Genomic DNA, 21,711 nt, shown 5'->3' on the forward strand with positions numbered 1-21,711 from the left:
AGGCCTACCTGCTCTGTAATTACTTCAAATTGCAAAAAGTCATACCTTCTGTAAACATAATATATTCCCATACACAGCTATCTAGTCTGAGTACCTCTGTATATGTTAGTCAATCTCTAAATAACAAACTTGTCCCTGCCAGTATCCAATCTTAAGCAACAGTAATCTTTGATAATGATTGCAATTCATTATTCTCATTAACAGGGTGGCACACTAACCCATTTTTATGTACTGGTCTGACCTGTCCATTGGACCAGTAGATACCAAGTTTTTCCACATTTTACTGGTCCGAACCTAAAATTTACTGGTCCTGCTCTTTTTTTTTTCTGACTAGCCCCGGCAATGTTATTTTTTTTTTTTCACCGGTCATATTGGACCAGTAAATTTGGCAGTTCCTGAAAAGTTATTGGCCAGACAATGATTTTTACCGGTCTGGAACCGTCGGACTGGCGCCAGTGTTAGTGTTAAGCGTTGTCTTATAGACCGAGTGCCCCCAGATATTGCCACATTTCTGTTGAGGTATGCATACTTACAAGCCTAATTAATAGTTTTCAAGAGCATATATTACTTTTCAATATCAACTCACGAAGATCTCCACCGAGAGAGAGAGAGAGAGAAAAGAAAACTTCTCACATCTATTCATAATTAAATGCTTGTTTTACTATAACAAATACTGTCTGGTTGACTACTTATTTATCTATAATGTCACAGCTATACTAGATAAATCTATATCTCTTTATATCTTTTTAAAAATATCTGTAAGAACTGAAAACAAACAGGACAAAAGACTGGACTATCACAAACCCGATAGAACTCTTTGAAAACTCATGGAACTAAACGCTCGCATGTTTTTAGACCTATACACATGATATGGTATAGTAAATGAGATTATATACCTCATAAGTGAGATTCGTATCACTGATTGGTCAAAAGTATATCACGTGACAAGGTGTAGTCCCGTCTATCTTGCCGTAGGGTTTTCATGTAAGTGATAGAAAGGCAAAACCCTCCTGATAGAAAGGCAAACCCCTCGTGATAGAAAGGCAAAACCCTCGTGATAGAATTCGTAAACCCTCCGCGACTTTTGTACACATAACAAGTACACTAGACTTCGCGCGCGGTGTCCGCAACCCCTCCACCCACCCACAAGGAAGTTCACTACGCGCATCGTATAAACACATGTGCAAAATCATCGCACTAGCGCACAGAGCAGGCATGTTTCAACGTGGCATGGTGATCGAGCGCTCCTCCGTGATTTGAAGTGAGCTGGATCAAAGATCGTACACTTTGCAATTAAACGATGAGGTATATAAAACAAATATTAACTGCTCTGTATTCGGATGGTGGTGGAAATTATCACTCCCTCGGTGCTTTTCATACCGACCCTTCCATCACCCCTCGGCTAACGCCTCGGGGTGATAGAAGGGTCGGTATGAAAAGCACCTCGGGAATGATAATTTCCACCATCATCCTCATGAGCAGTCAATATTTGTATACTAATTACTAAAATTCTCGGTTAGAGCCCAAAAGGAGAAAAAAAAAACCCTTCTCATTTGAGTTTGGAATCATAAATCATGCACTTACTGGTATAGTATTTATCTCATATCTTGTCTGAACTGCACAGACCGCCATATTGCCTACAGAGCATACTCTACATGCCACTGTACATCAGGGGGGTGTTTCATCAACGAGTTCGTTGGAGGTTTTCACCGACAAATTTGCTATCAGCCAATCAGACGCAAGGATTTCAGTAGCTTTTAACAGTTGTCAGTGTAAATCACCGACAAAAAGTTTCATGAAACGGTCCCCTGGACCCACGATTCGCGAGTGCCCGTTTCAAAGAGCAGTTTGTCAACAGTGTAAGGTATAGGGCCTACTGCAGTTACCAAGGTAACGAGTTGATAAACACTACCAGCAGCTTGGTCTTTGCCTTGCTGCTGCCTTCATTACAGCGATACTGTAAAAGTGGATATTTTCGTGCGACTAATTTTTCGCGCTTGGCCGTGTAAGAAGAGTTACACATGCTTTTAATTCCGCGGAATCAAGTCATCAAGAACTGGAACATATGGCATGCAAAAATATTTGCGTGCTTTTATTTTCGCTCTATTAGCTTCTGGTTGCGCAAAATGCGTGAAAATTTCAACACCGCGAAAATTTCCACTTTTACAGTAGTGATGGGGAAAAAAGACTTCCTTTTTTCTTTCCTCTTAATTAACCTGTCGAGGACAGGCTAATTTAGCTATAACACACATTTCCCATAGACTCCTGCCCGAGTATACTCGAGACTAGTCTTCAGTGGGTTAAAAATGGGAGTTCTGGAAGCTGTCAGTGCGCCACCACTTGCCCATTCTTGGCCAGTCGACGAAGCCACCCAATTTACCAACAGGGCTGGAGAGATCAATGCCCCGGTACACAATCAGTAGTGTGGAACCACAGCGCCTGCCCTGCTGGTTCCCTCTACCAATAGCAACTTGTTGGCACACAATGTCAAGACCATGTTGGTGAGAAGGTCTTGAAAGGGTTCAAATACCCTACTCTGATATTCCTCAAATGGAACAGTAAATCGCACTCAAAATACGACTAATATAATATAAAACTGTACATAAAAGCTATGCGTTTCTTCTGTAAACGATAAGTTCATAAATATATTTTGTACCTAATGCAAAACATGATAGAGGAAAAACAGGTAAAACAAAATCCAAAGCAAATAACAACAACAACAACAACAATAAACTATAAACTATACTGGCAAAGGAGAGTTATTTGCGATATATGTATCACTGGTTTTGAAAGTGGATTGACAGCATGTCTCCAGTCAACAGAGTCTCAATGCCGTTAAGGTGGCAGTTATATCCTATTCCATGGTATCAGCAGGAAGACCAAAGTGTTCTCTACATATTGGTGCCAACCTTTTATCAATTTCTAACCATTCTTTTCTTCTTCTTTTTTTTTTTTTCATCTCATGCGAGTGAAAAAGGTCAAAATACACTTTCATATTTCAAAAGCAGGCAGTTTGACTGATTCCTGATTCTTTTTTTTCCTCATCTCCTTGTCAATATCATCTCCACTACTTGCTCAGTTTTGGTCCCGAAACTGTCAGAGCTGGAAGCAAAACATTGGATGGTGCAAACAGTTAAATAGGGCAGACATGTAGGATACCCTCTACTGATGGTGGGACACAGAACAGCTCCACCTGCCATACGAGTCCTCCTACGGTGTGAGTTTAAGTACACTTCATGGAATGGAGAAACAAAACATGCAGCTGCCGGACTTTTCGCTCGATCACACTGACTGGACGGTATTGGATGGCACCTTGGGAACGTAGCCGTAGAGGAATGTGGCTGATATAACAAGGGCAGCTCCAAGGAAGAAAAAGCTGCAGACAAAAGAAACAGAAAAGCAAAGGAAAAACTCAGAGAAATTAGTTGCTAAAAAAAACCAACACAAAACAAAACAAAGCAAAACATATCAATTGAACAGAAAGGTTAAAAAGAATTAAACAGAATGCAAAGAAACACGATCAAACAACTTCAAACAAATTATGTGCATACACTTATCACTGGTAGAAACATGCAATATATGAATTAATGACAAACAAACACACAAATTTCTTAGTTTAAAGACAAGAATAATGTCGAGCCCTGGGGCTGCTCTTACCTTGTTGGCGTGAAGTCATGGAGAAGGTAATATGAGATGACAGTCGATAGAATTATTGATAACGACGTTGCAAAGCCTTTTAGGATGTTATCTGCGTATTTGATGACTGCAGCTATGACAAGGCCACCAAATGCCTGAGGAGGAAAGATATACAAAATGAAAGAAATTGATCAAATTTCATCTTGACTTTCCACCATCATCAACCCTTCACATGCTCAGACGTTTATCTTAACCCGTTGAGGACGGGTTGATTTTGCAACAACACGCATTTCCCACAGACACCTGCCCGAGTATGTTCAGGACTCGTCCTCAACGGGTTAACTTGCCAAGCTTTTTTTTTTTTTTTCAATCAGCACTCAGTAATCCATCCAAACTTGACTACGACCCTGTTTACACTGTAAACGCGCAGAAGGCCAAATGCAGTACCAAAATCGGCCGCGCATTTCGCCAAGCTCCGGAGGTAGTCTCGGCCGCGGCTCGGCCGTGGCCGAGCCCGACCTTTTTTCACTGTAAACGCAAACTGGGCCAAATGCGGTACCTAATTGCGACCGGCGCGCTCCAAATAATAGTCGTTTGTTTACAAGCAGAGCGCCACTACGACAAAATATTGAAAGGTTTGAATTAAAAGCCCGGGCCGGTCCCTCCACTGTAAATGGACAAAATTGCGGGGCCGAGTACCACAATTGAGGCTGGGCTCAGCCTGGGCTCAGCCCGGGCTCGGCCCAGCCTTGCACGGTAAACAGGGTCTTAGTCATTAAGTTAGCAAGCCCACTAAGATGTAGCAATGTATGAGATTGAGTTTTAGTTTGGTCTATTTCGACATGGTCACTCACTTCAGTCAAAGGCTCTCCTTCAGTGTGTCCGTGAAGCAATAAAAACAAGACAAAGGGTTTGTTCAAGCGCTCTCCTGTAGCAAACTATGTCCGTAACATGCACATACATCATAATGCAAAGAGTTCATTCTCTTTGTTCTAGACATCTGTAAGTAGTTCAAGCGTGCCGGATGAATGATCCTTTAGCTACAAAATGTGTGACCCCCTCTAAAAATAACACATGAGGTACACTTTCTCAACAGAATGCTCGAATGCTCCAAATCTGGCACAGTACAGTTCAATACAATTAGCTTTTAAAGTTCAGTTTGCTTTCTTTGGTTTGCTCTAGAGTGCTTGAACACACCCAAAGTAATATAATACAACATTTTATACATAGTATGCATAGCATAAGAAAAAAAAAGTATCTTTCAAAATAGTTCAACAGGAACACACGGTGACATCACAGGGATTAGGGCGATTATGTGATCTCTATTCACTGACGATAAGTTTTCAAACATTTGTGCCAATTTTCAATGAGATAAGCACTTCCACACACATGCTAACTGGTGAACAAAACACAATAAGGATTAATTAATACTCCTTATGTGACTTGTAACCAACACACCACAAAAATGATGGGGAAAAATACTTTCATATTACTAACTCATCAAATGCCACTACAATTTCCGTGGGAACAGAAGAGCGATAATCTGGAACACACCTGTTTGAAACAGGAAACAATAATCACTACCTACGACATATTCCATGGACCTTAATATTTTCACCATAATGAAATACACCAATGACACACAGTTCTCAGAAGTCATATAAAGACATGAAATAACCATCAGAAATTATAACTCATGCTAAATAAGCAGACATTTAGAAATTGGCATTCACTCCTAATGGTGACTCTCTTGGGATAGATAGAAAGATATATAGAGAGGTAGAATAGTAGGTAGATGAAAGGATAGATACAATTGTACCTTGACAGATAAATTGGTAAATACACTGTAGAAATGAAAATTTCTGCACATTTTGCACAACAAAACTAGCAGGAAAATAAAAGCATACAATTTTTTTTTTGCTTGATATATCACATCAGCTAATGATTTGATTCCCCAGATTCCAAAACATGCAAAATTCATCATACTTGGCTGCACAAAAAAACACATCCACTTTCCCATTACACAGGTAAATATCAAACTACACATCTCAATGAACAAAGATAAATAGAACAGACACATACATAAATAACTAACTGGCTGACTAAAAAACAAACTAACAAAATGAATAAATGAATAATAGGACTGACGGATAAGTAAATGAAAAACTTAAACAAGAAAGTATACTGTTCAATTTATTATGCATGAATTTTTTGGAGGGAATTGATTTCCTGTCTGTGGCAAATGGTCAAGGGATGGGAAGTTAGTCTTGCATAGAATGAAATTATTTATTGACTTACTTGTAAGATGACCACAACCCATGTGACTGCTGAGTAACCCTGGAGAAACCCATTTTCCCGCACCTTGTCGCCATCTTTTCCAATGACGCCTCCGAGACCAAACAGTATCCCAAAGAAAGCTGAAACCACAAAAGACGCAAAAGTGAGATTATTGCAACCATTTACATAATCATCTTACAATTCCCAATTTACATTAGGCAGGGCTCGACACTAATGGTGGCCCGGTGGCCCGGTGGCCCGGGGCCACCAAAAATGAAAGTCGGGCCACCAAATTTCAAAAAATGGCAAATTTGGTGGCCCGCCTCGGGCCACCAAATTTTTATAAAAAGTATGTCAATAAATTTGTTACTTTTTGCACCGGAAATGCATAAATGCATGCAGTGAGTTAATGTTTTTTTTTTTTGGTTTTTTTTTTTTGGGGGGGGGAACCAAATTTTTCTCTCGGGCCACCAAAAATTTGAAATTGATGATTTTGGTGGCCCCATCGGGCCACCAAAAAAAAAAGTTAGTGTGGAGCCCTGCATTAGGTATGAGATATACAGTATCTTGAGGCATGAGTTTTTTCTATAATTTGTCTGTCCTCTGTACAAATGAAACTTGTAAGATTGTAACTGCCGATATTTTCTTTAACGAACATGTTGGAAGAAAGGAACCAGCGGGAATCGAACCCGCAATCTACTGCTTTCTGGGTAGTGACACTACCACCAGGCTATTCCTGGTTGCCGGCAGTGACTTGATGAACTTGGAACAAATACCAAAGCTCCAAAATTTTCCGACCTTTTTTTTAAAAACAAAATGCAGATCAGCTGCTGTGATAAAACAAATTTCATTTGTACAAAGGGAAGACACAGAGACTCCAACTCCCCCGTTTTCGACGGGAGATCTCCCGCCGAAAACCCATTTTTGCAAAATCTCCCGTTCTCCCGTTTGAGATTTAATTTCTCCCGCCCTGGCTCTTTGCCTCCCGTTGGAGAGGATTTCTTACATATTTCAATCGTATGTTGAAATAATAAGCCTTAGGTAGCACCAGAGAGCATCTAGAACCCTGTGAATTTCGCGCTTCGCACACATCAACTTTGAGTCTCCCGTTTGCTAGGGGTTTCAGGCGGGAGAATCTCCAGATCAGAAGGTGCTTGGGGTTGGAGTCTCTGAAGACAAACTGATGAAAACTCATATGCCTCATGTCTTCACCCCTCTGCTTAATAATCTCTTGCTTTCATATACGGTGTTTGTCAGCCGAAATCTATTGCTTTGTGGCACTAGTCAAATGTTTCCCTCGTGAATTCACACCTGGAAATCTTTCCTTCAGGACCTACCTAGCTGTATATTCCTGAGCCATATCGACTGTTTGGTGCCTTTGAGGATCTTCTCAAAGTAGACCCCCGCGAAACCGCTGGAGAAACACGCCGCTAGGACAGCTACAAGGCCAATGACCTCTGAAGACGTTGATAATTCTTTCTCTGCAGGTTTACTCTCAGCAGGCATCTGAAAATCATTTCAAGTGTGTTTGAAAAGAATGTATTAAGCTTTTAAGTAGTAACACGCACACAAAGCAACAACTTACAATGAACCACAAAATCTCTGTGTGCTGGTAAGAATGAACATAATTTTATCATCTGCAAACAATAAAAGAATTTTCAGTTAAAGTTTGATACATGTAACATTATAAACCATTAAAAAAAAAGAAGAAGAAAGAATTGTTTTCAATTAGCTAAAAAAAAAAGATACAACAGTGATATAACAACGAAAATTAGATGGGTGATATCAAACAAATATCTAATGATGACATGACCTTTGAACGTGAGTATATTGTCTGGCCTATCACATTCAAGACTTCAAAACCTCCAAAATAGTCACATGACTACAGTGTTTCTATTAAACATTTCGCCATAAGTCTTCAGCCAAAATCATCATGATTCTGTTTTTCTCTATCATTATCACTGAGCCCATAGGAATACACTTTTTCTGTATTTTGGATGATGTGTAGCGATACAAATACCCATCACATACTTGAGCATAAACGTGGTGCAAAGACTGTGACATCCTGATGCTGAAATCATTGTGGAATTGTTTTCCAACATGTATTTCATTTGACATTGTATTTCTCCAACAGCAAATCTTAGCAGGATGGTGCATGTGGATTTATTATAACACTCTGCACTGCTACCAAATATAGTAACGTAGACTCATTGTACATATTCAGTACATATGACTGACTTTGCCAGCACACACATGCACACACACACATCAATATATAATAAATGTCTACACTGTAGGCCAATACATCCCTTTTGAAACTTCATACAATAGCACTGATCAGACCTTTGCAATTAATTAATTCATCAACTACCAACAGGTGTTACCCCATACCAGATGGTGTAGCTATGCAAATATCTGATGTGGACAGTGGAATACAGCCTACCTAACTCCAGCTGCTCCAACTGTGTGTGTGTGTTTGTATGTTTACTCTACAAATTGAATGTCCTAACTGGAACATGCAATCATTGACAACTCACATAGAGAACCCTAGGACTAGCTTTGATTTCAAGACAAAGAGTTACCGGTAGCTTTTCTTTTCCTTTTCTTTTTTCTACACGTGTATACCACCCTGTATTGGCAGTCTATATTGATTGGTCTTGAAGGTTCACACACAAAAAAACAACAACACTGAAATGAAAGCAAACAAGCATCAAAGAAAATTTGAACAACTTGAGACAAATTTAAATACAGTAATGAATATTTGAATGTAATTCCATTTTTTCACTGATAACATTCTTTGAGATCTCATCCAAGCAAACTGATATGTGCATTGGTTACATGTCTTGCAGTAATTACAAGCTATAAAATGATTTTAGGTTTCCTGAAAGAAATTAAGACTTTGGTGACATTTCTATGCACTTCCCCGTAATTATAATCAAGTGCTAACATCATGTAGTGCTCCATTTCCAATCTCTATACTAGATAGATTTGCAGACGAATATACAATCAAATTTTAATGACCAAACATGCACTTTAATTCATGTATAATTTGCATTTACAAATCATCCCTTGCACATAGACAGGGCATGAACTAAAACAAAACTTGAAGGATTACCATGCCACTTTGGATCTACAGCTGAAATATATTTTTATGTCATTCAGCAATTTTAGGATTATATCAGTATTCCATAATGCCTGAACTTTTGAGAGAAAATTTACTACGAGCACCAGGCTGTTTTGTGGGATGTTTAAGTCACACGCCTGGAGAAAAGATACCCTGGAAAATGTACACACTGATATTGGTCATGGATGTGTCCAAAACCAAACAAAAATCATTACCAACACATTCGTACATACCATTTCATAGCAAATATTGTCGTTGTTGTTTTTTTACAACAATCACAACTTGTGATAAATGCAGTTACTACGGCAACAGCAAAGGTAACAACTAGGAGTAGTTGGGAGCATTCTTTCCAAGCCATTGGCATGGCAACAACAGTCAATGCAATTTATATGTGCACACATCAAAAATTTGTGTCTGCTACAGTGTCCCTTACAACTGAAACTTATAAAATGCATTATGGGAAGGCTCTGCGGTCCTTGCCGAGTGGAGAATATCTTGTCCATCTGCACGGCATATTGTGTCACATGGTTCTGTACTCACATGATGCCAGTAGGGGAATATACAGCACAGCCCTAATCAGGGGCGGATCCAGGAATTCTGTAAAGGGGAGGTGCAGTGCCAATACAAAATTATAAGAGGGGCGCTTACGACCCCCCCCCCCTTTTTCTTTTTATTTCTTTTGTTTGAATAAAAAATAAAGAGGGGGTGCGTGCCTGGTGCGCCCCCCTCTGGATCTGCCACTGCTAATGGACCATGACTGTAAACACACCAGGCACAGAAGCATCACAAATGCATGGACTAGAAGTAACTGCATTGGAAAGAAAAGGTTACATTATATTTCAATGATGCAGTGCATCATGGGATGTCTTGAGGTGAATCATGTGACTCCTCACCTGAACCAGAGCGACTCCAGCCATGAGTAGGACCAGCGAAACCCACTTGAGCCGACTCAGCTCCTTACCCAGCATGACGACAGAAAACATGGCTGTTGTTAGAATCTTCAACTGGTATGTCACCTGCGCAGGAGAGGTTTGTGAGAGGGGCAAAGATTTCATGAGATGTCACAGTGTTGACACGTCAGGAACTAAAAACCTAATGGTCAGAATTCACAAATTCAAAGAAATTTGGCCCATGAATAATGCTAATTTTGTCTGCATAAGTGTACGTGACAGATCATGTACACAAACAAACTTCCCATAATGAATGTGAGCTGATATGTGAAATATACACTGTATGCCTATTTTGCACTCACTTTAGTCTATGGACTACAAGTGAATTTGATTTAAACTACCTTTGTGAATTGAGGTCTATGTTTTGCAAACCACCTGTTCATACACTGTTCAATTGTCCCCTCTTACTCTATACCTTTGGTATTCATCACATTTGTGTCTGCAGTAATTCAAGCATAAAATAAAAAGAAAGTATTCTGCAAATCTATCAGAGCTTTCTTCACATGCAGCAAGTCACGAAAATTTAATGATTCCCATGTTGGCTTACATATCTCCAATATCAATAAAGTCAGAAACAACACTTCAAACAACTTATTGTAAGAGTCATTTTGAACTAATTTGACGGTTGGGTGATGACGCATCACCAGCTAGGAACACGTTTTCCCCCAAGGTTAGAGCTTAAACAAACTTGGCATGAAAAAGCAAATGTCATTCATGCTTCATGCAAAAGGAAATGATCCATAAATACAGACAGGGTTTGGGGTTCACACTTGTTTAAGAAATAATCACGCTTGATTACAATTGCAATGCAGTCATGTTGAAGGCAAACACATTATCACGACAAATATTTATCAAAGTAAACATAGAAACTACCTGATCAAAGTAAAGCTTTTAAGTGCATCAGGCATTCTCACAAAGTAAATGGCTCGACATGTACATAGAGCATTACTTTAAAAAATAAAGTGGAACGCCCACTATCTGACAGGTTATTCATCACTGGTAAAATTGCTTTATTTTGGAATTGATCAATTATATTCAATGGAATTCACACATTACCTGGTATGCAATTATGCTTTCATGGGACCAATGATATTATACCCTTTGCAAGGTACCAAGGTATGTGCATCTGTGTACATGAGTGTGTGTGGGTGTGTGTGTGTGTGTGTGTGTGTGTGTGTGTGTGTGTGTGTGTGTGTGTGTGTGTGTGCATGTGTGTGTTTTGTGAGAATATTTAGGACAAAATGTTCTCCCCCAGCAGAGAATAATTTTCCAACTCAAATCTGATTAGCAATTTCAGCTGATGAACAATATTTTAAATGTTATCCTGTACACTTCTACGGAAGAAAACTGCTACACAAAAGTTAGTTTGTGTAGCAGTGTTGTAAAAATGCATAGCAAATTGCAATGCGATACCAGGAAAATTATTCCCTGCCCAGTAAGGCAAACATCATGTAAATGCCACGGTAGCACCATTATGCTCCACTTCCGTACTTGGCATCCTAAAACTGCTGGGTCAGAAACAAACTTAGAATCAATTCAATCTATCACTCCCTTCCCTCATGGCACACAATTTCTTATTCTAAACAACAATATGTTTGAGTAATTAACATACAAGACCACCTTCTGAGTCTGACATGAGTCTTTTCACATCAATTTTTAGGATGTGCCGTTTTGATTGATACAGATACAGTACACAGGTATTGGATATTGCATTCATATTCATTAAACTTGACAATAGGTCCTCTATCTACTCAGGGTGAGAGACAGCTGTTTGGTCGAGAAAACTTCTTGTAGAAGACCATTTTCCTGAGCATTTTCTCTCTAGATTTTCTTTGGTTCCTTTTAAACAAGTACATGCATTTGATGCTTTCATGTCACAGTCTAGAGATGGTTTATCATACTTGCAGGTGGAATGTAAGGTATATGAGGACTCGGGCTTAATATCACAGTATTAAGGAAAAAAAACAGCTGAAAGTTTTTACAAGCCTTACTTTTCACTTGCACTGCTATCTAACACATTAAACACTACCAGAAATCATTCTCAATTCCCTTGTTTACAGCCAAATCGGGTATACATATGCATGCAGGTCATTATTTGAAAATTTAGGGCCTACTGTATTCTGTGTAGTTGTCCATCGTGGACTAGGGCATTTTTTCTTTCCTTAGGTCTGGGCATGTCGCTGCTTCATTGATTGATAAGAGTAAATATTAACCTCACACTTGCAGGGCTGATGGATGGAGTAGGGTTGGGCGATAATGGCAAATATCTGCATGACTTTTAAAGCAGAGCAAATGTTTACGTACAAAATAGTCCCACAAGACACACAATATTGAACAATGGCTGGATCTTGTCAATAAACTGCTGTGATGCCAATTGCCAGTTTTGCCCCTTTTTCCCCTTTTGCCCCTTTTCCCCCTTTTGCCAAAGGGGAAGTAGCAAACCCGAGGCCAGCACTTAATAATAACTTGATCATTTGAATCCACCCACATGACTGATATTGTATTAGGTACCTCGCTGCAATGTTTGTCATATTCCACCCCCAGTAATAATATTTGCAAAGGTATGTGTATAGAAAATGCATCCTTAATGTAGATCACACAGTTTTCAACTGATGTTCAGTTCGACCTCGATTATCCGGCTTCCTTTTATCCGGAAATCTCTATTATTCGGAAGCATTCACGCAGTGAAGGACTTTTTTTTTCAACCAAAACTTGAGAAAAAACAGTGACTTTAAACTCAATCAAAATTTCTACAAAACTCACATGATCTACCTACAAGATATACTTTATTTTTGTGAAGAAGGGACTACAATTTTTCGCAGGCTAGCATAGATTACACCACCGTTGCGGGGTATGCTACCTGCCTAGTTGCCAGTGCACTGGGATGGCAGCTTGGACGGCAGCTATATACATTAACATTGTGTCTCCCATATTTGGCCAATTTGCTTATCCGGATGAGCGCCGGTCCCGACATGGCCGGATAATCGAGGTCGAACTGTAATGTAAAAGTGGATTTTTCGCGCGACTAATTTTTTTTTGCGCTTGGCCAGGTAAGAAGGGCTTCGTGTGTTTATAATTCCGCGGAATCAATACACCACACACAGGAACAAATGGCATGCAAAAACATTCGCGTCCTTTTATTTTCGCGGTACTTTCTGGTTGCGCGAAATGCGCGAAAATTTCAACACTGCTAAAATTTCCACTTTTACAGTACTCCGGTATGCTTTTTCAATGATGCTTGAACTACAACATACACCAAGTATGTAGAAAGTCTAATTTTTTGCGAATTTGGACTTCCCAACAATGTATGCATGCATGCTGCTTTCATGTCGGGACCAAAGTTAATATTTCAAGTGTTGTTGAATTCATAATAAGCATCCATCTCACAAAGTTTTTGAAAGCATAAACCCCAAGAAATATGTGGAGTAAACGGTAGTTTCCAAACCAAGGTCAAATGCTTGGTTCAGATAGGCTATATTCTGGGAAATGAGTGCCTGAGCTCACCTGGTACGTAGCAGCATCTAGATGTGACAATGCAAGAAAGAGCAGGTTGTTTTGAAGTGTATAGAGGCCCGAGGGTATTGCCAATTTGAGGGAATCAACTGGTTTTTCAATGATCTCTTCCTTTATTACTTTCAAGAAGCCTTCAATGGTCCGTCCACCTGTCACAATTGAAAAAAAAAGCAATAAAGAATGTTAATCTAAAGATACTAGAATTCTTTGATTTCTTCATACAGAGCTAGTGACAGTAAAATTAAACACGACAGCTCTTACTTGAGAGAACAGATACTTTTTGCAGCGTAACGCAACACTGTCGCTCTGACAAATACAATCCCAAAACTATTCACTGTTCTTCCAATAATCTGTGCTCATATCAGAGGCTATTAATTAAAAATTTACTTGCATTTGAAAAGAAATTCATCTCGCTGGTAGTATAAATAATGTGAATAATTCCTTTTGTCACAACCAACATAAGACGGAAAAAAATTACCTCCGGAGACTTTTCGCGGCTAAGCTAGATGCTTCCTCAGTAGAATAATGCGATGACTGAAAATCCTTCGATTTGCGCATACACAGTGGGGATGCCCAAGGATTTGAAGTCATCCCATCATTCAACTGCAGATTCGTATAGCCTAGCCTTGAATGTCTCTACAGGTTATTCTTTTTCATCTTATTTGGCTGTGACAAGAACAAATTATTTACATTACTTGCATTTGCCTTTCCAGAGGGTTGCTTTTGATAAAATCAATTTAAACACAGGCAGCAATTCAGTAAAAATTTCTGGCTAATTTTTTTTCTTTCTTAGAGACTGTCATCATGATACATCATGATACATCATGATACATGATACATGACATGATACATGACATGACATGACTTGACATGATACATGACATTTCATAAAGGAATACATCATTGCATTCTTTCTTCCCTAACCTTCTTGGAAGAAGACTAGCACAACACAGGCACAAATCTTCATCCCCTCCGCCAGCACCACCGCCGTGGAGCTGAGGTAGCGATGTCCCCCGGACTGCACGGTCCTGGAGTAGCGCATCGTCAGGACCAAGGAGGTGGTCTGCAGGATCAGGATCCCCAGCGACAGGTACTTGAGGTTAAAGGTCACGGTGTTCATCTACAGCACAGAATGGTCAAACCAGAAAGATTTGATAGGGTAGTTTCATCCTCTTGAGCCGAGAGGCAAGACTAACTTGGTAATTTAGCAATGATACATTGTTAATTTGAAGAGGCTGATTAACATTGAAAGGCAATCATCAAAATATATTTTTTTTCTTTTCATTATCACTCATCTCTGCATAAACAATGATTTCTTTTCATGTTCTCACTGAAGGGCTGCCACCATTCAAACATTAGAATCAGGGAGCTTTCAGAGAGTTTTCGGAAAGATACAGGTATGCTGCTGTAAATGCAGATTTTTTTTTTTGCAGTACACATATTTCACATTACTTTTGGCTAACACAAATTCTAGATCCTGCAAAAATATCTTCACAATTTTCTCTGCACATGTTAAAAGAGTTAAATCGTATATTTTGCATTACTTTTGGCTAACACAAATTCTAGATCCCGCAAAAATATCTTCTCAATTTTCTCTGCATATGTTCAACGAGTTAAATCATGGGCTCTGTCAGTAGTGTCTCCCTAATACGAGTGTGTGTGCCCAGTAGTATTCCTTTGAGCGCATGTGTGCGTCAATTGAAATTAAAAAGTAATGGTACAGTCTGCTTGAGATGGGTTTCCAACGCTTTTTTCATGATCATTTTTTTAGATAATGAGAAACCTCTTATAAAATATGAAAGAGCATAATAATTCTTAGAGGAATTCAAAGTCTACCTGATGAATACCACTTTGAACTGAGATTTCCAATTCAAATTGATCCTACAATAAAAGGTGGGAACCACTTTTTTTTTTTTCAAGATCGCTTTGTTTTACTTTGTTTTTGGATATCTCAGCCATTTTACAACTGATTTTCACAAAATAAACTTTGAATTCTTCTTACAATTGTATGCTTTTTAACATTTCACACAATGATTTCCGAGTATCTCAAAATATTTTAGTTAAAAGCTGAATTCTCACCTCAACCAATACTATACTATCCCTTCAAGACTGGTATTTGAAACAAGAAATATAATGACGAGAAGGAACAAAAATTTCAAAGGGAGGGAAATCAACAATTTCCCTGACAACACACACACACACACACACACACACACACACACACACACACACACACATGCACATCACACACACAAAAGAGGACCCTATAGATATATCTATAATCTTTAGAAAGACACGGTGCCATAAACAGCAGAAATGTACATGTGATATGGGAAGGATTCTGGAATTTAGAGATGAAAAGAAAGTAGGGCGAGGTGAATTGCCCTCACAGATTCTAATGGTCCTAACAAACATCTTTACAAACCAACAGTAATGAAAACCAACAGCAATGACAAAAAAAATACAGAATTGGACATGGTTCACATCTTTAGCTTTTTAAATCTATTTTTGGATTTTTGGAACTACCAAAGTTTCTGAAGTGGCGCATGACTGATTAAAGTGTTTATTGACATCAAACACAAAGTAAACACATCACTTTACAATGGAAGAACCTTTCACAGCTATTTACTGTATGACATTCTTGTTGTTGTTGTTTTACATTGTAAAGTTGTGATGTAGTCTTCATCAAGGATCATCTCCTGATTTTCTCTGTAACGAAGCAGTGGAACGATTTTCTGGTGTACATAAAGGTTGTACAACTGTACATCGCGTATACATGTATGTGTTTGCCTTTTAAGTGTGACTGACTGACATACATCTCTGAGTTTACAGAATAGAAGCATTTCAATAACCAGGATATGTATCATATCACTATCGTTTGAAAAAAAAAAAAAAAAACTGCCAAGAACTCTTTTGATTCTTTTATGCAGAAATCCCTCTTGTCTTTGGTAGCATGTACATCCCTTTAATCTTTCTCATCTCTTTAGAAAATAAATGCAACAATTTTAAGTAATAACTACATGTGTAACTCTTGAAATCAGGCTTGTGCATATATTGATGTGCGTAGTACAGCTATATATGTGAGTGTGTATCTTATTTTTAGTACAAATAATTACACCAACTAAATAAAAAAACAACAACACCTATGCCCTGATCCTCACCTAAAAGTAACTCCTCACGTGTACCAGGTGACTTTCTTGGGAACAAAGTCTGATATTTTGGTTTGTCCTAAACAAATACCTACACTAGAAATGAACTGGCTGCCCTAACAGGGCAGCTACCATTAAAATTCTTAGCTTCTTGATTGGCCTTCATCCTTTCCAAACAAAAAAAAATTCTAATATAAACAAAAACACAAACAAATCAAAACACAGAACCAAAAAGAAAAAAAAAATCAAAACTAAGCAAAAACAAAAAGCTAAAACTAAAACTCCTACAAAAACTAATACCTGGTACTAATCATAAACAGATGACTGCTAGGGTTCAAATTATTGTACATCTCAGGACATTCCCTTCCTGTTGTGACACTTGTATGCCACTCGTGCTTGTCATTCAAAAAATGTCAGCAAAATGGATCACCCACAGAGACGGACAGATACATGTATACTTCCATCTCCCTGGATCAACCAAGGAGATACAAGGATGTACTTGGATGAACCGAAGCAATGCAATGTTTGAATGAAACCTTGAACAAGACTACAGTTGAATGCGCGCTAATCGCTACTTCGGTAGATATATAATTATATACATCGGATATGAGATTGAAACGAGACTCTTTTGGAACGTGAGTGATTATAAAAATGGGGGCTCAACAAATTTGTTTCCTCCCAGAGGGGAGATTGGCAATTAACTTTTATCACCATGTACTGTCTATTTTTCTACTATTTGTACATCACATCACACTTCAGAGCTATTCACTACTTTCCACCTCATTTGTCACGAACAAAACTTCACTTGTCTGCATTTTCACAGGCAGCCAAGGAGGTTTAATTTTCCATCAGCCAAAAGGAATACGCAAAGGCTTGCTGATTCGCCGTAGACCAACATTTCATGTTCCACCATGTGTACAAATGAATCGCAGCAGCAGACATGTTACTGATAACAAAGTAATGTCCATAATATGGCATTTTCTGTTGACAGAGCAGATAGAAAAGCTCATAGGTGCCATGCTTCAGATAATATCATATTACCTGTCCACCCCCCAAGTGACAATGCCTCCATCCTGAGTTTTGTCGACTTGACGTTTTGGAACACTTCTCGTTTGTGACAATATAGTTTAATTTTCCATCAGCCAAAAGGAATACGCAAAGGCTTGCTGATTCGCCGCAGACCAACATTTCATGTTCCACCATGTGTACAAATGAATCGCAGCAGCAGACATGTTACTGATAACAAAGTAATGTCCATAATATGGCATTTTCTGTTGACAGAGCAGATAGAAAAGCTCATAGCCTAGGTGCCATGCTTCAGATAATATCATATTACTTGTCCACCCCCCCCCCCCCCCCCCCCCCCCCCCCAAGTGACAATGCCTCCATCCTGAGTTTTGTCGACTTGAAGTTTTGGAACACTTCTCGTTTGTGACAACATTTATCGCATTCACTTAGATCTCTATCCTCGTCACGAGTCGAATCAATCCACTATCAGTGATTATAGGTGGATATGAACAAGGTCAAAGTTTACTCAGTCAAAATGCCCCTGTCTTAGACTGCGTTTATCATTTTTCCCTCAGTTCGAAATGGCTTTCCATACCCACTATAAAAAGTTGTTTCCAAAGCCCTCTTAATACAAATGCCTTCAAAAATAAGTTGCCTTTATCAACTCATTGCCCACACAAAAACGGGCCTTGTCACTGCGCAGCTGCATTGCATTGTTTGACCCGAGGAGAACGGGTAATATACAGCATGCGCAGTACAAGCTTTTTCAAAACAGCTTTGCGTTTATCTCGCTTCTAGAAACACGTCTCTGGCTGATACAACTTGTACCTGTTTCAGAGAGCACAAATTTGAGGTTTTCAAAAAGGCTTTCCAACCCCATTTACTAATCAAAACAGCTTTGCATTTATAGTAATCTCTAAAAAAAAAATCTGTGAAAGCTGTTTGGAAAACCTGTTTCTGCTGATAAAAAAGAGTTGATAAACGCACCCTTAGACAGATGTTCATGAATGATAAATAACAATCTTACTGGTAAGCAACAGAAAATGGCGGATGCCTCTATTATCCCTGAAGAAATATCTTGAAGAAAATTGAAGGAATTTGGGGTTTCCACTTCATTGACTCTGTCTGTAGTTATGTGGTCAGTTTCCTCCCTTCCATTCATACAAAATGCCATCAATGGTGAAAAGCTTGTGAACATTTTGGAAGGGCTGGGAAAAGGTTCCTGTCATTGTACTTCTGCATAGTGGAAGTTGATTAGAATTAATCTCCCACAGCAAAGCCTATCAGGATTTCAGAGTCACAATGGAAAGCAAACACAGAAAACAAACCTTTCGAGGAAGGCACACAGAGCAGCTACAGTAGGTATTACCAGGGGGGCATATATGGGAGATCTCCTTTTATACCTGCATGGCATTAGTCATTTCAAAGGTACACATCGTGAGGAGTCTGAAAGGGACTGGTTCCAGTGTAGAAGATTGAGACTGGAGGAATGGAGAAGAGGAAGGGGATTTGAAGTAGGGATGGTCTCAAAAGTGTCGGACAGTTTGTCTATCTGTCACAAATTACTCTGATCCACTGGGAGGTGATCCCTGATTCCTCTGGACAATTTGTGGAACATATTGATAGCATGTTTGATCAATTCAAAGACTGAGGATTAAGTTGCTTCAAATGTGTCTGTTGGTCAGAGTGTCTATGAGTTTGCACAAATTAAATACAAGCAACAGAGCAAATCATAAGTGACATTCTTTTATGTTACTTTTTTGAGACATTTATTTTTTATTATCTGACCTATCTTCTGAACAACCTTTTCTGTATTTTATAATAAGAATGAATGGCATTACACTTAATCTATGTAATAAACTGCATACACACAAACATACAATTTAATGGATATAACACAGCATTTCAAGTCCTTTTGAGAAGAATTTTTTTTTATGTTTCTCAAAGACATGTACCACACATCAGGAGTCTACTTGCAAGAGGTCAAAATATGCAAGCCAGGAAATCTCTAACTTTGTTCACTCATACCCAAGACACACAAGACCTATTTGTATATTTCTCCTCCCCCCTTCAGCATTTGCTCAGTTTCTATGCATTTAGCACTTAAAAGACTTTGCAACAGTTCTCACTCACACATGGCATACAATTGAAATAACAACCTCCATAGAGAGGAAATTTATGAATGGATCACATTTTGGGTAAACTTTCTTGATATGTTATGCTATTTGCAACTTACCTGGGCTGCATTCATCTTTGATTTGCAGTCCTCACAAATGAATCTGATAAAAGTTTACGCAACAAAAACACTGTCTGCAGTCACCTCAAGGATGAAATGCACGTAGATTGTTCTGTCCTCTGGTAGCTAGGGGCAGTGGATGTCCCAGTCAATAAAACTTGTTTAATGATCAATCTTCAGAAACTATTTTAATTCTTCAGAAGAAACACACACACAAAGCTGCAATGCTTGTGGAACAGAAACCAAAGGGCAAATGACGAGAGAGCTATACCAATGCACAATGATAAAATCATGTACAGCCCAGGAAACACTTAAGATATGACATGCTCGACTGTACTCCCTTGGTATCCATTAACAGGGGCACACTGTACCATGTGTGACATCAGCTTGTACTCCAAGCCGGCTAAAGTGTGCACTGCTCGATAAACACAGGATATAGCTCAATTGATTGTCACATCAATGGTGCGGGTAGACTTCTATTCAGGACCAACTTTCACATGGTTGCACGACTCTGAGCTGTATACACTCATATATACAGGGATATGCAAGCATTATATCGAATAAAAAAAATGAAAATTACTGAGTTTCTCATAGGACACAGTACAAAAATGCATAAAGCAGGCACTGTCCAATGATAAGGTGTGGATATGTCACCACCTGCAAAAACAAACCAATGTGGAAATTCTGTTTACATTTGAGTGGACTTTAGTTTGTGGACGCAAATCACCTCATTCAACTTGCAGTGTGTGGAACGGTATTGGACTTGAATGAGACTAGTCAAAGCTTCACATCCCAACTCATGTTGGGTTTAAATGGATACCAAGTAAATATTCATCTCAAAATGTCTTGCAAAAGAGATGAGTTTTCTAGCATTCTGCGATAGTAGCTGAGCAAGGCTGGTCTACAATGCAAGTTATATTTTGTTTACCAGTATACATAGTCTGTAGCTGAAGACTACAAAGATGAGCTTTTTATGCTGGTACCAGCATAGTAATAGAATATGAGAGCAGTGCAAGTGGCCTTGGACATTGTCAACTCAATTAAGTATTTAAGTACAAAAAAGCACTCAATGAGTGGCCATCCAACACCTGGAAGAAAGGCTATATTTCCCAACTTCCTTGGAGTTAACAAGGCACTTCCTTTTTTTGTTAAAAGTAATTAAGAGAGAGAAGAGTTTTACTTGCTTCTAAATACACTAAAAATATACTTTCTTGATGAAGTTGATGTTGCTTGAAACTTTAGTCTTGGAAGTGGTCCAGGTCCAAATCTATGCTTTTTTGTCCACATTCAGCTGCCCACATAATGAAATGGAAAATTGTCTTGGAACAATAATTTGGATCCAGGAAATGTAGAGAGATAATCTTCTAAGTGGAACACTGTGATACAGTGTAGTTTGGACAATTCCTTCAAAAGTTGAGAATTCTTCCGACACACTGTCCTCTCCAAGATGAAATCTCTAAACAATGTCTTTCTTTTTTCATAATGAAAGGAACACATTAGCTTGACTTGTTACCGAGATATGTTACTCAAAATATTTTCAATGTTTCATGGGGAGCCGACTGTCCAGAGTACTCTTATGTCTTGGTTTTCAATGAGTTTTCATAACACTTTACCGCGTTTATATCCTGTATATGCCAAATATTTCACAATAAGGTTTTTATTTTTGCGAATTTCGCGAGTCAGGTATTATTTGTGAAATTAAAAACACACAAAAATATTGACTCTGATCCCAACATAAATGTGACATGCACATCTGTATATTTCTCCGTTCTGTACTGTACTCCACAATCGCGAATCTAACCACTCGTGAAATCGTAC

General features: G+C 38.8%; 1 protein-coding gene across 1 annotated transcript; it reads right to left on the reverse strand.

The window, feature by feature from the left end:
- Positions 1-3,264: 3,264 nt before the first annotated feature.
- On the reverse strand, positions 3,265-20,238 carry LOC139733699 (UDP-N-acetylglucosamine transporter-like). Its single transcript, XM_071644512.1, has 8 exons — positions 19,894-20,238; positions 14,425-14,620; positions 13,492-13,649; positions 9,931-10,053; positions 7,251-7,419; positions 5,935-6,053; positions 3,658-3,791; positions 3,265-3,376 (listed from the first exon to the last, which is right to left on the reverse strand). Exons 1-8 carry the CDS (start codon positions 19,906-19,908, stop codon positions 3,283-3,285), a joined length of 1,008 nt encoding a protein of 335 aa, XP_071500613.1. The 5' UTR covers positions 19,909-20,238; the 3' UTR covers positions 3,265-3,282.
- Between the last annotated feature and the right edge of the window lie 1,473 nt (positions 20,239-21,711).

The sequence above is a fragment of the Diadema antillarum genome, unplaced genomic scaffold, assembly GCF_040938485.1.
Source record: "Diadema antillarum isolate AM-2024a unplaced genomic scaffold, OU_Dant_1.0 seq00000486_RagTag, whole genome shotgun sequence".
In the NCBI taxonomy this organism is placed as follows: Eukaryota; Metazoa; Echinodermata; class Echinoidea; order Diadematoida; family Diadematidae; genus Diadema; species Diadema antillarum.